Consider the following 16,736-nt stretch of genomic DNA (forward strand, 5'->3'; position numbering starts at 1 on the left):
TGTTATGATTTCTGGTCATGAGTAAATTCAACTCTCAGATTCTTTAGAGAGGCATACTTTGTCTCTATCTTTTAAAACTGTATTATAATTTCCTTTAGATTAGGAGAGAAAAGTTTTCCCTATTAAAAACATTGGTGATGTACCAGAACTGAATGAGGATGGCTGATATCATTTCTCAAAAATGTTGAGTTACATTTAAAGTTTGCCTCTGTAAGACAGTTTGTTCCTCATTAAATTCAGTTTCTTCTCCTTGAAATGATCTCATCCTTAACAGGATGCAATTCGTAATAAATATTGACTGGTGAGGTAATGTACATTCTGTAAGTGGAATTGAAGCTGTAGAAAGTTCACAGAACATCAGTTAATGAATATTAATATTTGGGCACATCTGTGCTTTTTCAGTGTTTTGGCAATATTCCAGCTGCCATCCATACTGCTTTCTGTCTTACTGAGATGACTGTAACTAACTGTTTCGCTGCATGTCCTCTACTGCTCTGTCCTATTTGTCCAGTTACAATGTACTGTGTAAAATTTGAAACAAAGCAAAAATTGCTGTTGAATAAGTGAGCATTATTGCTCTGTGACATGGCACACTTGTTTTGTGCTCTCTCCTGATGCTCTGCTAAGATCGTAATTATTAATGAGAGAGAAAGTTTGAAAAGCCATTGACAGCAAATGTTGCAACAAGTATATTGAAGCATGCATGACCAAAGAGGGCGAGTCACTGCAATATTTGTTCTAGATTGTTAAAACGTAAACCACATTTATAGGACAGCAAAGGCAAACATGTGGGCCTTGAACAGTGCCTGTAACACTTGTCATTATTACAATAGCAGAATTTTGCCATGTGCCACAAGTGAAGTAGAATTTGTGACTCATGCTGAGACAATGTGATTCATGTAGCTTTTGAGTATTCTGGAGCCAGCATTGATTTTCATGAAGAGGTGCCTGAAAACCATTATTCCTCTCCTGTGATGTATTCTTTCCTTTAGATGTATGATGAGAGTGAGATACTTCTGTAGACACCTCATCTGCCAGAAGAGCACACCCTACCCCGAGGAGGGTAACTTCCTTTTGACTCAGAAGATTTATTCCTATTGTAAGAAAAAAAGTGATAGTATATCTATCCTAGACTGTATCCTGACATTGTGCGTGGCGAGTTTTTTGTTTTGCCCAGCTTTGCCAGCAGGGAGGCCCCAATATATGGCAAATTTGCTTTTACACGCTACCTGCAACTGCAAATGATGCCAAAGATCTTTTTTGAAAACCATAGTCTTGTTAAAAGTATTTTAAAAAGTCACAAATGTTACTAAACTTGCTTTTCTCTTTTACGTACTCATTCTGGTGACTACATTGGCATCGATTCAAAGCATCATCAGTGCAATCATATTCAAGTTCTTTCTACCTCAGCTATCTACTCTAAAATCTTCCCTTTTATCTTTCCTGGTGCTTCCATGCTGGTCTGCTGCTGCAGTAAAGAGCATGTCTCTGGCATTCTCGAAGTGGTACCTGGTTTTTTTCTTTATAGTGTTGCAGAGTAAATGCAAAAACCACCTACAGACACATCATCCTAAAAATGCCTGAGCCACCTTATAATAATACATTTGTCAGAACTGTTGTAGCAGTATTGATTAGTGTGTGTATCTGACATTTTGAGCAAGGATATTTATTTATTTATTTATTTATTTTGTCTCCCAGATGAGACAACACCGTTCTGAGTATGTTATGAAGTACATTCAGATTATACTATTGCACTGTACTCTCTTATTTCCTAGGCATTTTTTCAAGTACAAAACAGCATTTCAGTGATCTGGAGCTATTTTAAGGCATTTTTCCATTACAAAAATTAGCATCCCAGCAGTTAGGATATTCTATTTAAGCACCATGTGAAAATGCTTAGATGCAAATTAAGATGTAGAGGACACGGTTAACCCTTACATTCTGAACAGTCTTTGCACAGTTGCTTGTACTTCACTGCATATATACGTGTTCATAGCTTTAGCTTTTTGGCTAATAAACTGTTACTGCGGCTATGAGATTACCTTCATTCAGATTTCCAGAGGCTATCTTTGTCATTCTGACATGCTGTACCAGATCCTGGGCATGTCACACTGTGCATAAACAGTCCTTTACTACAGTTTCTTGAACACAGATGCATCACTGTGCTGAATGGCTATATTTCACTAGAAGTTCCTTCAGGAGATGGCAATTCTCTTTTGGTAAAGCAGCAGACAGACTAGGTGGCAAGTGTCATTGCTGAAATTGCTGTCTCTTGGGCTTAGCAGGGCAGATTTTGGCTAGCACAGCCAAAACTCAAGGGTGAAATTCAAATACCTCTCCAAAAACTGTTGTATATGAACAGCATCGTGATATGGATGATCTAGGATGGTTGTTAATAGTTTTAAAATGATGTCTGTTAGCCAAAAAAGGATGGATCATGAGATGCTGGGAGAGGTTTCATGGGAATTTGTGAGCTTGACTCCAATTTGCTGAACTGCAGTTTCTTCCAGCTGGCTTTTTTTATTATTTTCCACAGCGTACCTAGGGAGAAACCCTCCAACAGGGTACCATGCCAAGCAAGAAGTTAAAAAATCTTGGAGTACCCATATGCAATACTTAGTGTTATGTAAAGAAGAAGTCTCTATTCTGTGAAAATAAGATTATGCTGCAAACAACTGGGCTTGTGAAAACGCTGCACGCACCATCTCATTCACAAATGTTACAGTTAAGTGTGTTCTGCCCCCTGAGAAAACTTGTATAAAAATTTGCTGCCAAATCATTCTTTGCTAGAGTCTTCTCTTTGTAATTTTATGGCACAGTTGGTAGGCATAATGCTTTGGTATTAAAATATGATAATTTTATGGAGTGGACTTTGGACCAGTTTGTTGAATTTATGATGACCTCTATGAACAACCAGACAAGACTGCCTCTTGCTTATGTCATAAATTTTCTATCAATCCAGTTTCTTCTGGAGACAAGATTTGGGTTTCCAGAAGTAACTCACTTTAGGCATGAATTGTGAAGGACTTTCAACTCTAACACCATTCTGTATAATAAAAGCTTCTTTATACTAAAAGAAATTAAAAGTGAATCTCATGCAAATTTGAGTTGCAGTATAGTTTACTACAGGTTGTAGATGACTGTCATCACCCAGTTCCTCTTTAATGGTGAATTAGGAATGGAATTTAATTGACTACAGCTTTTATCCCTTACCTTACTAATGTCTTGTAAAATATTTGCATTTAGTAAGACACTTAGCAAAAAATTTGGCTATTGTGGTATGTGCTCATTTGGTTGTGAGCTATGGATAGCAGAGTGCCACCAAGACAATTATGTATAAACAGTGTTTATGTCTTAGCTTTTGTACTCTAAATGCTGAAAAATAAAATAAAAAAACCCCAAAAAACAAAAAACTCAAGTGAGTTCAGTTTTTCAGAAGGATTTCTGAGGCCCTTACCTATTTTATCACTAATATGAACAAGACAGGTCAGTGAACAGAGCTCAGAACCAAATCTGACAGAGCAGAGGTGTTTTGCTGTTCCCAGCATTATCTCCATCAAACTCAGCATCCTCCTTTAGCTCTGAACAGTCTTCGTAACGATTTGAAGTGTGGGGCTCTGGCATGGCTTTTTGAAGACATAAACATTGATAGGAAGAAATACATAGTAATAACAGTATACTGGAATGATGTAGTATACTAGACATAGTGGACATAACAGAATTCAGAATGTTTAATATTTGAGATATTTGATTAAATGGTTGTGGAATAAATATGTGTAAAAGCTTATGGAAAGATTCTTGGACATGATTTCCAAGATATTACTACTGTTAACTTGATCTGATTAAAGTGTCTGAGGGAAGAGTTTTCTTTGCCAAAACAGAAAAAAATCTTCTTGAAACAGAACAAATTTTGAAAAAGCAGTATTTCCTTTGATATTATGAATTGTGACTAGGTTCTTATTTCTGTAAAACCTGTGCTTTCAAATGAGACATTTAAGTGGTCTTCCAGACACCATCCTGAGAGTTACTACTCAATAATCTACTGTTGTACTTTACAGGCATTTAAAATGGCTTTAAAAACATGTAACAATTCAAGGTGGTGCGTAGCAGGAATGCTGCACAAGTGCTGTATACAGCACTTTGTAATAGACATATTCTCTAGGTAGTAATTTCAAGATCAATTTGTTAGTAAGCAAACAAGAATTCAGACTAGAATGCATAGTACAAATTGAGCATGTATATACCTCTTATATTTCAGTGTTTTATTTTGAGCCTTCATATATTGATGGAGGCTTTTTAAAAACAGTTTGATCAGGTACCTGCCGGAAATGATGCATTTATTTGTTGAGGTCTCTTTATGGCTTACTTTCTATTATTTCTAGTAGTTATAAGCGTGCTTTTGCATGGCTCATCTTTACTTTGAACTTCTTGAGTACACATATCTTCTATTATAATAATAAAATTTAGAGAAATTAAGCTTTTATACTAACTCAAGGGGATCTTTGATCTGTTCTTAAGTCCGTTTTCTGGAGTTTATATGCAATGAGCAGCTTGTAGGTGTTTGGCAAAATGATGACAGCCCTGAGGTTCTAAGCTAAATACCTGAAGCAGGAAAAAAAATGAAAAGAGAAATAGCTAAAACACTATAATAAGCAGAAAGACATGTAAGCCCAAGGAAGAAATCAGAAAGAAGTATTTTTTGTGAACTTCTATATCCAGTATTTCCAGTACGTCAGCACTTGTGAACTCCAGCTTCATTTGGGAGGAATATCAGTCATATATTTAATTATAAGAATGGCCACAATATTTAGGTTTCTGCTGCTTTTTACATAGTAAATCTACAATAGCATTCCTGGAAAAAAGGACGTAACACAACCTATAGTTGTGGAGATGATTAAATAGAAAAACAAGATAAAAAAATTATAAGTAACTTGAAGACCAACTTCACTGAATTGTTCTTACCGTTACTTTTAACAAATATCTTAACAGCATATTTCTGTTATCACAGTAAAGAAGTTTTATTGCCTGAAGGTTATCAATAAGTTAACTTGCAGATACCATTTTAAGTTACTAGAAGCAAAACTGAATATTTTAAAGTTTTTATGATTTATTAGATACATTATACATAACTACTGAAAGATATATTTTGTTTCCATTTATTTCTCAAATATGGACTTGTTTGTAAGGCTATAAGGAGGGAATTCTGCCTGAATTTAATTTTTATTTCAATATTAATTTTCATTTTTGATTTGGAAAGTGTGTTTTTCTTCTGCAGTCTCCTGGAAAATTTTCTGTTAGAAGTATTTTTTTTATAGTCTCTTTACTTACCGCCAGAAACTCTTCTCAGACTTTAAAAAGCAGAAGAAAGTAAAAATGTCTTAAAGCCAGAGATACTCATTTAATTGCCATATTAGTAGATGAAGTTATTGGTTTAGCTCATTTCTTATTTTCGAGTATCAAATAAAAAAGAAAAAAGTATATTAGAATGTATGCTTTTTATTTTCTAAAGTAAATATTGAGATCCTGTGGTTGCACATAATTTACATTTACTTATATGCTCATTACAGTGGTGCAGGTAAGAAATTCACTGTAGATTCCTCATTGTAGTCAAATCAGTAAGTACCACTGTGCTGACTACCTAAAAAGAAATTTGAAGTATTTCAGCAGTGTTTGATGTACATACTGCGGTCTGTTTTCTTGAAGATTACTGCCTGGTGGGTATGTGGTATGCAAGATACCTCAGCATCAGACTGCAGAGGACTTTGAAATCTTTAATTTGCTATGAAAGGCAAAAGTGAATAGAGAGTGATGCACCTTTCTGAATCATTGTTATTTGACAGGTAGACTGTCTGTTTAATGCTGTGTTTTACTCTTTTTGGTTCACCTTTTTAATTGCAGCAGTCATGCTTTAGTAGAGAAAAGGGATGATCTAGGTGAATATAACTACATCTATCAGGATGAACTGTAAGCCCTCATTTGGAATCTACCTTTTTGTCTCCCAGGCAGGATTAATCTTTCCTATTGTCTGGTGCATTCTCACTGAAAGGTGATTTTCTATATCAGTTACCTGATGGCTATGCTCCTATTCTGATGGTTTCATTTTTGTTTCACTGGTTTATAAGAATAAACATTTTGAATCTTTTTTTGTGTGTGTGTGTGTAACTTCATCTATGTGCAGAAAAAGTAACACATCAGAGATTTAACACATCAAAACAGACAGTATTTGAAAATATTATATGAAGCGTAGCATCTTTGGAGACAGCTAGTGCCCTGAAGTCTACTTTATACAATAGAGATTAACACCATTATTCTGTATATAATCTCTCCAGCAAAACACTGTCGCCTATTTCTGTCAACAAATGATTTCTTTGCTTTGGTAGCTGAAAGAAATTTTAGTTCAGTGTAGGCAACAGAACATGCCTTTAATAAGTTGCAGAACACAAATTTAAAAATATTTTGGAAGGTAACTGCAGTTTTGAGAAGTTAAATTATTTTTATAAACTAAATATTTTTTAACATGCTAAAAAGACTAATTATGTCTGCTATGTGTGACATACTCATAATCTATGTATGAGACAGATTCACTATTTTACAGTACACCTTTTGGAAAGGTATGTTATATGCTCATCCCACTGTGCCCTGCAGACTCTTACTGAATTCAAAGATAGATGGGCTATGGTCTGCATGTACCCTATGCTGCTAATGCACACTCTAATAATGTAGAGAGCCTAAAGGTGAAAATAAGCAGTGTTCTTACTGAGAGTTAAGAGTCCACAAAATAGTTATATACCAAAAAAGAAAAAGAAAGGCTGAAATATAATGCTTAATATTTCAGAAAGCCTGTTGGGGGGGGAAAAAATCCCTGAGATACAAAATAAATTTTGGAGAACCTGCAGAAAAAAAAAAGATAGCACTATATTGAGTAATGAATCACAGAAGATATATTTCTAACAGAATTGAGTTCCACAAGTCATAGTCACAATGCAAAGAGAAGGGATTTTTTATTATATTCTATTTTAATAAATACATTAATAAGTACATCAGTGTTCTTCTGAAGTCATTGAATTACATTACCATTTAATACATTATTATATTTTAAGTAAAATTTGACTCGTCACCCCAATAAATTATTAATACAAAGTTAAGCTAAGAAAAGAAATACGTTTTTAATAAATGCTGCATGATATTTAATTCTCAATGTTATGGCAAGTAGTAAGTGCCAAAAATATCAGAATTTGCAAAATTTTGACCAGTTGCTTCCACTACTTTGAGTGTCTTTGCCTGAGTGAAAGAACTACATCGTTGTTCACAACGAACTTCTGTTTATAGCGGGCCAGACACTTGGTGGGAGTAGGACATTTCATGCCTCCTCAGTTACATGACAGAGTCAGTGCAAGTCATATGGCAGAAGTGCAGATCGACGTGTCTGGGAACTGCTAGCCTGTTTGATCATGCGGCTGGACATGCATCTGTGCTGTGGTGAGAGTGCAGGTGCCCTGGCGTGTGACATGCACAGGCTGTGCAGATGGTTTCTGGATGCGCTTTCTGCCATGTCAAGGGGTAGCTGCATTTGTTCATATGAAGGGAAGGACAGCAACAAGGAGCAAAACATTCATCAGGAAAGCTTGTTTCTTGTTTCATAAAGCTTGTTTCTGGCCCACATGTAAGGACTGGTAAGAGCAAAATTTGTATATTTTTATTTCCTACATTAACATCTGTTATTTGTGAAACTGAATAAATACTGAGTTTTAAAATAACTAAGGTAAAGTTGGTTTACTGACTTACGTGATGCTACTGATTTAACTGATAGGATGTCCCCCGAATGCTCTGTCATACGTAAAACTGACAACCTTGTGAAAATTGTCTGAGCAGCTATGCTGGCAACTGTTAAAATCACCTTTTCCTGTATTAATTTTTAGTTTGGTAGTTTACACTGTTTAATTACAAAATACAGACAGATGATTGAAACAAATTTTTAATGTTAATCAGGAAGTCAGCCTACGAGAATGCAAAGAATCAAGTCTTTCCTTGTATAATAAATGAAAAGATTTTTTTCGGATTCTTGCTTTCATCTTTAGGCTCTTTTAAATAAGCAAATGTTACTTAGTTGCTAAGCCACAGCCTGAAGTTCATTAGTGTGTGAGCATAAATACTGGAAAAAAAAAGAGTACTAAACCAATATTAGATAGAGTACCTATGTGTAGGCTGGAATTAATGCAATAAACATGACACCAGAACATTCTGAAAGATTGTTCACAGTGATTAAAACCATTTCTGTTCACAAAACCCTCCTCACAAAGCAAGAAAAAGCATGATGTTTGAATGGGCATGTGTTTCTGCTACTAAGATCTGTAAGATTTTACTGAGAATACAAAAAAGTATATTCTTTATTTTAAATGTTGATCAGATTTATTGATGTGGCACATCTTTATATTATGGTGAGCCTTGAAAAACTGTTTTTGATTAGAATGCTTAGTTCTAATGCTAGAATGCAGCATTATTTAAATAGCCAGTTTGGGAGCCCCATGCCAAATCTTTACAGATCAATTTTGGATTGGTAAAATTTTCAGGCTTGATACATAAATGCAGTGTTCTAACACAGTGCTTTCTTGCAGAGGCTGCTGAACTTTACAGCAAGTCACGCTAGTTTTGATGTTGAGTGATTATCCTAAGCAAAGGAACTAACACTTCATGTTTTTGTATTCTTCACAGATCTTCAGTACAGTGAGAGAAGAAGAAGGAGCAGAAGATGTTTTTGAATATTTTCCTCGTCTTCTGAGGAAGCTCCCAACTTTAGATGCAGACTGTATATGCAAAGGTGTTGGTTTTTGTGTAAAACCATGCGTAACAGATGCTTACTGTCAATATCGTGCCACTTTACAGAGGACTGCTCTCTCTAACTATATAACTGGTGCTTTGCTGGAAGCGACGACATCATTAGGAGCAAGAAGTGGTCTTCTAAACATCTTTGGAGGATCAACTGGAAGAACAATGCTTAAAGGTAATAAAGATTTAATTTTTGAACCCTGTTCACCTAAGTATAGAGAGTATTGAAAAAACATAATAATATGTAATAATACTTTATGTACACATGTGTGAAATTAGCAGATAAAAAGATTTTTCTGTTCTCAGAATTTTTCTTTGCAATGCACTGTCTCGTAATAACTAGCTGTACGAAAGTAAAAGTTGTAAAACTTAGAGTCATTACAAAACTAGACAAATTTTCTTTGTTTTTGATAGAAATATTCTTATCTGCATCCAATAATTAATGCCTAAGATGTTGTTGGGGTGCTCCTTTGTGTAGTATGTCAAGTATTTATACAAGCGCTTCTGTTCATGGGCTGACTTAGTTCGTTCAGGATTTCAGAAAGGAGTAGGTACTGTATTTGTTGCAGCTATTGTTATTTACATGGCAGTATATGATAAGTATGTACAATTCATTGCTTATTTTCTGCTGGTCGTCTTCTGGATCTGTCATCTTTCTAATATCTGATCACTTCAGATACCTTAGGGATTGTCTGTATGGAAAGTATCTATTGGAGAATGGTTATTAGATTCTAACTTTCCGTGTCGATAGTCATAGTCTGCAGTAAGAATACCATTCTGTGGTTTAGTTTGGTAAATTTTGGAAATTAAATAAGAAAAAGGCATTCTCGGTATAAATTCATTGCATAAAAGCAGGGTTTTATAAAGAAAAAATGTATTTTAAATTAATGCCTATAGTATTTCCCAAGATGATCAACCTTTTGGGGATTATCACCATGTTATCTTTTAACCAAAGGAAGTAATATTTCTGTTGCACAATTGTAGAAATGAAGCACATAGGTATCATGGCTTGCCCAGAAGTTGTGCAGGAATATGACAAAATCATTGCAGAATTCTCAGTATAGTTTCTTAATGCAGACATTGACCTTATTTTTACAGACAACTAATGGTATAGTTTGTACTCAGATCAAGATATAGTCCCTATGAGTGGACCTTTCTGGTTTTAATTAGTTTCTCTTTAGGTCAGTCAAGTTACAGAGAAAGGCACTAAAATGGTATAAGAACAGCAGGTACAGGTGGGAAGCTAACATCTGAGTGAATTTCAGTAGCATGATGAGCAGCATGACTAACCTTCACGTATCTGTTTTGAATGTCCTCTGGGAAACAGAGGTATGTACAATGCTATGTCCTATTGTTTTTTCTTTATCTTTCGTTTGTTTTTTAATTTGTTCTGGGGGTGAGGAGATGATTGATTTACAAAAACAAGCATATGTGTTCCTGTGGCATCTATGGAGAGCAAGGTTAAAGACCTGAACTTGGTGATGCAGAGTAGTGGACTTCCTGCCTACAGAGTGAGAGAAGAGAGTACAGAGGATCTGATGTCCCAGTCTTGGATGAGACCCTAAGGATGTTCTGTCCCCTCAGTACAAAGATCTGCCTTCCAAGGGCAGTGTGTCAAGGGGACCAAAAAGCTCAACTTGTCATCTGAGAACTATAGGCAGAACTGACTGAGGTCTGAAACTGGAAGCAACTTAGTCACCCTGAGCAGTATCTCACTGATGTGTAATATGGCCATATCTTTTTTTAGAGCCTGAGTTAGTAGGTGCTTGTGTTTGCACTGTGTACTAGCACACTTTGCACTAGTCTGGGGATCTCAAAAGTGCCCTATATTATATATACACTTGCTTTGTTATATTCTGAGTTCAAGCAACTGAGTACTTGAAAAAAAACACCAAGATCTTGAACTTGATTTGAAATTCCATGGGAAGTCTGTGTAGAGAGCAGAGATCAGATTTGATTTACTCTAGCAGTCTCTGTTAATGAGGAAATGTTCTATAGTCTTCTGAATGTTGAACATTCATTTTCAGGTATGTCACAGTGATATAATATAGCCAAGAAATGACAAAGATATCAACAACAGTTATTTTTCCTCAGAATGAGACAGACTCCTCTCTAAAATCACTTAGGGAGAGTGTTACTTGGAGGTGTTATTAGCCTTCAGTAAGGAATCCAAGAGTATTCTGAAGTCAGAGCCACATTGATCATACGTGGGTGTACCTTTCAAGAAAGAAAATTGCACTGTCCACGCAGATTTGTAAAAGGGTTATTTTCATCTGTCCAGAATCCTCTCTTATTCTTGGATTTAACTACAATTATGGTTTGCCATCATCCAGACCTGAGAACTTTTAATTGACGTTAATAACAGCTCTGTTGTCAAATGCAGTGGAGTATTTATCATAGGATACAGTGTGTCATCTGACAAGTTCACTTGTCTGGAGTTGTAGAAAGGGAAATACACTGAAAGGGAAATAAACTACTAGCATGGTTTAATAGTGAAGGTGATACTTCCATCAGCGTTTATGGACTGTAACGCTCCAAACTATTGTGCAACTGAAGACTCTGCCAGTTTTTCTCTGGCAAGATAGCTCTATACATAAGTGTTGTATGTTGTAGAGAGATCCAGCAGATGGAAAACAAGTGCCTGCTTTGACAGTCAGAGGTTTTGGGTGCCAGTGTAGTAATTTCAGTGCTGTGTGCTAGCCTGAATTAGTATCAGTAACAGGAAATTTAGCATTGCATCTTTTTAGATGCATATTGCTCAGCCTGTGGAAGAACGGAGGGAAGACCCCTCTCTGATTTTGTCATCCTTGTTCTGGTCAGGAATCGCAAGAGTTTCTTGTTACTGTTTTTCTCAGGCAGTGAAAGGACAGGCACTTGACCTGTGGCTGACTCATTCAGACCTGAACTGGAGTGTTCTCATGAGGCAGGGAAATCCCCTCTGGAAATTGGCGTGAAAGCAATATAGGCAGTCCCAGTTAAAAATCCTTCAAAATATTAGTATTTCTGGTTGTGGCACTAGCTGAGATAGTGATAGTTCAGCATCATTGCACCATAGTTCATTGCACAGAGTAGGCATGCCCAAATTCAATTGGTATTGTGCAATTACTTGAATAAAATAAAAGGAAGCACTAGCAAATGAAAATGTGAACAGCAATAACATTGACATAGATGGAACTGGAATACATTATGAAAACAAAAGATTATATACATTTATTTTAAAGTGCCTTCAAAAGTAATTTGCTATTTTACATAGAAATAAATAAAGGAATTTCTGAATTATCTAGTTGCGATTCTGCCACTCAGAAAAAAAACTTTGCAGTCAAGATTCCTTTATGTTATAGATCCTATTTACATTTTGATACCTACAGACATTGTAAATAAAAGCTAAAAGAAGTGATGAATTATTAAGTAATTATAGTAAAATATTTGTGTGGTGAATCCAGTTCAACAGATATTTTACTTGTAAAGATACACTGCATAAAGCCATTTTAAAAGCTAAAAGCTTTACACTATTGAAGATTTGCTATATTGCACTTTACATACAGTATTAGACACCAAAAAGTATTCGTGTGTGCTAGAGTAAAAGCTTAAACATCTGAGATTGTGAACTAATGTTAAATGACAATTCCTGTGTAAACTGTTCTTTGCCTCTCCTCTTCTTCCTGGGTTCTTGTTCTTTTGCATAAAAGAATTCTGTGAAAGGGGGAAATAGTAAGGGGCAAAGTCAGCTTAAACTATTACAGCTATGGAGTGCTTCGTTTTGTCAAATCATATCCTGAGTTAAAGATCTCTAAAAAGCCTTAGCTATTTGAATACATACTGTGCATTTCAGTTTGTTAATAGGACTTTGTCAAAATGTTTATGTACAACATAGGCAAAATTCTATTATGTTTAGAAGATGCTATGATAAATGTTTTCAGTTTTAATGCCTGTATACATTGTCATACATTTTATTTAAACATATCATTACCTTTGTGAAGGCATTGTGCAAACATATTCTTAAGTACAAGAGGATTCTGTTTTTATTTGATTGAAGAATATGGATTGTTTGGGTAACTCTAAATTTGTTTTGTAAAAAGGTTTGGGACAAGGAAGGTTGTGTATTTGTTTAAAATTACCAGTGAGAAATGATACTGAAGAAAAAGGTATTTTAATAATTGTGTGAAAGGAGATTTAGTTTAAATGAGGTATCTTGCACGTAAAGATAACAAATGGTTGGTTTCAGTTTATTGGCTAGTTTTTTTTTTTTTTCTTTTTTTTTTTAATTCAGCATAGTTCCTTGTCTTCCAAACTAGGAAACAGCTTAGACAGACTCTTTTTACAGGGCTGGGGAATATTGTATACAGACTGTGTTTTTTTGGAAGCTCTTTTTTTTTGTGCTGTTGGAGAAATGTTACATGCTGGAGGAAGTAGAGAGTGACAAATGTGTGACTGTACTGAAAGGGAAATTTGAGTAATCCACCTATGCAATTTGTTCAGTGATGGTGATAGCTCTCTGATGAGAAAAAGTTTCCATCTAAACCTGAAAGGAAAGGATTTTATTCTGCTTGTAAAAATAATAATCTTAAACAAGTTCGCTAATATTGTAGTGTTTTACTAAGTTGATTTACAGGTTCAGTGTATTCATACAGCTCACTGTACAACTGTAAACTGTAAAATGTCACTATTTACAGGGCATATGGCTAGACAGCAGGTATAGAACCTGATTGCTTCCCTGTATGCCTTTTGGTTTTGTGGGCACTGCATTTTTAGTGCCATTTTAAAATTCTGTGGTATTCAGAATTGCTGCCAGCCTTTTTACTTATGTTTTCTAGAGTTGTGAAAAAACACAAAGGTGTACCTGTTTTGTGTCTAGAACATATGAGTTCCCACCATACATTACTGAGATAGTTAAAACAGTCAGCAGAGCACAAAACTCTTTTTTGCTCTCCTGTGTTCACAGAAACACTCACAGGAGCACATCCAACATGGGCTGGACCTGTGCTGTTCAGACCAGGAATAGATGCTTTTTTCAGAGATGAGAGGCTTGCTTGGAGAGCGGTCTGTTCTCTTCCTTTCTCTTACTAATGAAAAAAATCTAGCTTGTGCTCCTGTGCTGGTCTCTGGGACACAAATATGAAGGAGAATGAACTTTTTTCTGTTAAAAAGATCACAAGCCATTTAGAACATTATACGGTGGATAACTTAAGTTCAAACTGAAACAAGTAGAAAGCCAATGCACATGGGATATACAGGACAGATCTTAGTGAGTGGACTGCTGAATTCCACACTTCAAGATTTCTGAAGGTATAGCCACGTACAGACTTCACTGCAGCAAATCCAGTCTTGTGCTGAAGACATGTAGCATGATACCAATGTCTCTGTCAAGTAGATGTGTATCTTCTACCAGATAAAACCAGTCCTCAGCTTTGCTACCACAAGTTAAGTTTCAATACAGACCTGAAACTGTGGACACAATTTTGAAATAGTTGCAAATCTAGAGTAAAAAAATTAACTATTTCTTTTATTGTTGCAATTAAAACTAGTCTTTATCAGTCAATCTTGAAAAGATATCAAGGTCTGTTGGTTTTATGCTTGGAGAACCTCTTTTGAACCAGATAATGTTCCACTAGTTTTCTTCCAATAAGTTTGCAATTTCTAGGAACAATAAAATCTCTCTTGCACAATGTATTTAAAGAGAAGCCCATTACTTTAATAAGTGTCTTTTTATGATTCAAAAGGAAGAGTTGTCAAAACCTTTATAGGCTCTGTAATTAAGCAATTTATGTGGTATCTGCGCTGGACATGGGGATTCTGCAAACACAGAGTCCCTGATTTTGCAATAGTCCCCTCACCTTATGCTTCCTTAGTACTGAGAAAGTTGCAAGTTCTTACGCTCAGTGCTTTAAGAGTTCACTTGGGGACCAGAGCAATGAACCTTACAGTCATGAGTATTCCAGCTCCTGGAAATACTGTTATGAGGGTTTATTCAATAGCTAAGTTCCCTAAATGCTCTGAGTCACTAATATGGTGGCTTGTAGCGTTGCTGGAAGATTTGCCCCAACTCTTTGTCAATTCATGTGAAGGCTTCCAAGTATACCAAACCTCAGAAGCCTGAAGTGGATCGAGTCAAGTGGATTTGAGACTGACAACTGAAGCAGAGCTGCTGGACTTATGTCATGGAAACAGGAGTTTAAATAGCCTTGAAGGCCCTGCTCCATAAGACACTTACCTCTTGGGCCTGGAAGCCCTGCTCTCGGGTGCTCTCAGAGCTTTCAGGCTCCCAACTGAGGAGCTGCAGCTCAGATCCTTGATAGTCTAGGAATAGTTTGAGAGTCCAATCTCGGGTCTGTGCTCGGGAACTACCGATGCCTGGAGTTCCCACAGCTGGTTGGTGAAATTTCACATTCTTGTCATCATTTTTCTTACTGTGGAGATCATAATTTTTTCTCAACAGTCCTGAAGACATTGTCTGTGTAATGTAATTTAGAATTTCTGGTTAGTAAGAGCTTTTGAGAATGTGTTTCAATAGGATTGAGAACAAATTTCTTCCCAGAGAAAGGAAATCCAACATTCTCAGCCTTTTCTGCCGCTTACAGAGCGATTGTTAGAGAAAGTTTGTTCACAGTTGTTAATGAGCCAAAATTTTCACGGGAAACCTATCTGAAGATTCAGTCGTCATAGTTCATGTGTTGTTGACTTTTTTTTTAACACAAAATGATTTTTTTTATCTTAAGCAAAGAATTAGAGTATGTGAAAACGTTTGTGATATGTATTTGATACCTGTATCCAAAGCTGTTATTACCAAAAAACTTGAACCCTTCCTCCCTCACTGCCATTTAGAAGATAACTTCTGTAGCTTTATAATAAAAAAAAAAGTCGGGGGGCGGGGAGTAAAAAGTGTCTGTGATCTCTGCGGATTCAGCACACAACAAACATTATATATCAAATTTTTTTTGTTTAGCATCTTTCAAAGCTATTTAAATTTGATATGACTTTCTTAAATGATATATATTAAACTACTTACCTTGATCACTGGTGTTCATCTGCTGAAAAAAGGGCAGCCAGAAGTTGTTTGATATACAAAAACAATTTTTGGCCAAGAATAAAAGAAAACTCATTTGTCATGAACATACAGGGAGAATATGTTGATTTTAGGAAAATCTCCTTTTTCATTCATTCCTCAGTATTCAGAGATGACTTTTTTTCTATAATCAGACTTTGTCATTAGGCAAAAATCGAGTAGCAAACAGGACTCAAAGCTGTATGGCTTTTCCCACTACTAAAGCTCAGTGTTACTGAGGAGTTTCCAGGATTTCTGAAGCTGAGGCAGTTGTCTAACAGCTGTATACTAGAGTCATGGGCTATGTAAGCTTTATGTGCACAGATTTTGGAGGGCCAAAGCAATTTAGCTAGGATGTATGTGTGTTTGGGCTCCAAAGCTATGGCCAGCTTGAGTGGGTGGCAGAGCCTAAGTATTGTCAGAATGAGCCGATTGTAACTTGAAAAGAGAGAATCTATGGCAAGATGACGTGCCATCTATGCATCTATGGCATAGATGCAAATCTATGCCATAGATGACGTGACATGGTCAGGTGACGTGCTATAGGAGAGGAAATCAAATCCATGAGAAGTGGCAGACCAGATGGTAAGTAGATAATGTGGCCTAAGGCATGTGTGCGGGTCAGGAAACCAGGGGTTTCGTGCTACCAGGTAGGCTCCAGGATGTAGAGGAGGAAGACCAGCAACAAGCTCAGGTTATCTGGTGAGTTAGGAATGCAGTGACAGGAAGCACAGGTGAAGGCTGAGCTGGCGAAAGCAAAAAGGGTTTGGGAGTGTAGCTGTAGCCAAGTGATGCTTGGAGGAGTTACAGAAGCCAGCTACTAGGCTTGTCTTCATAACTTGACAGATGGGCAGATGACCTGCAAACA

General features: G+C 36.2%; 1 protein-coding gene across 2 annotated transcripts in view; it reads left to right on the forward strand.

The window, feature by feature from the left end:
- The window catches only part of PLCE1 (phospholipase C epsilon 1), a 166,845-nt gene that overhangs the window by 60,176 nt on the left and 89,933 nt on the right, over window positions 1-16,736 (forward strand). For both annotated transcript variants that reach the window (XR_009959019.1, XM_062580694.1), the window contains exon 3: window positions 8,713-9,001. Coding sequence is in view for 1 of the 2 variants with exons in the window: in XM_062580694.1 (XP_062436678.1) it covers window positions 8,713-9,001 (289 nt within the window). In the remaining variant the exon portion in view is untranslated. The remainder of the gene's footprint in view (window positions 1-8,712; window positions 9,002-16,736) is intronic.

Source organism: Rhea pennata, chromosome 7 (assembly GCF_028389875.1).
Source record: "Rhea pennata isolate bPtePen1 chromosome 7, bPtePen1.pri, whole genome shotgun sequence".
Lineage (NCBI taxonomy): Eukaryota > Metazoa > Chordata > Aves > Rheiformes > Rheidae > Rhea > Rhea pennata.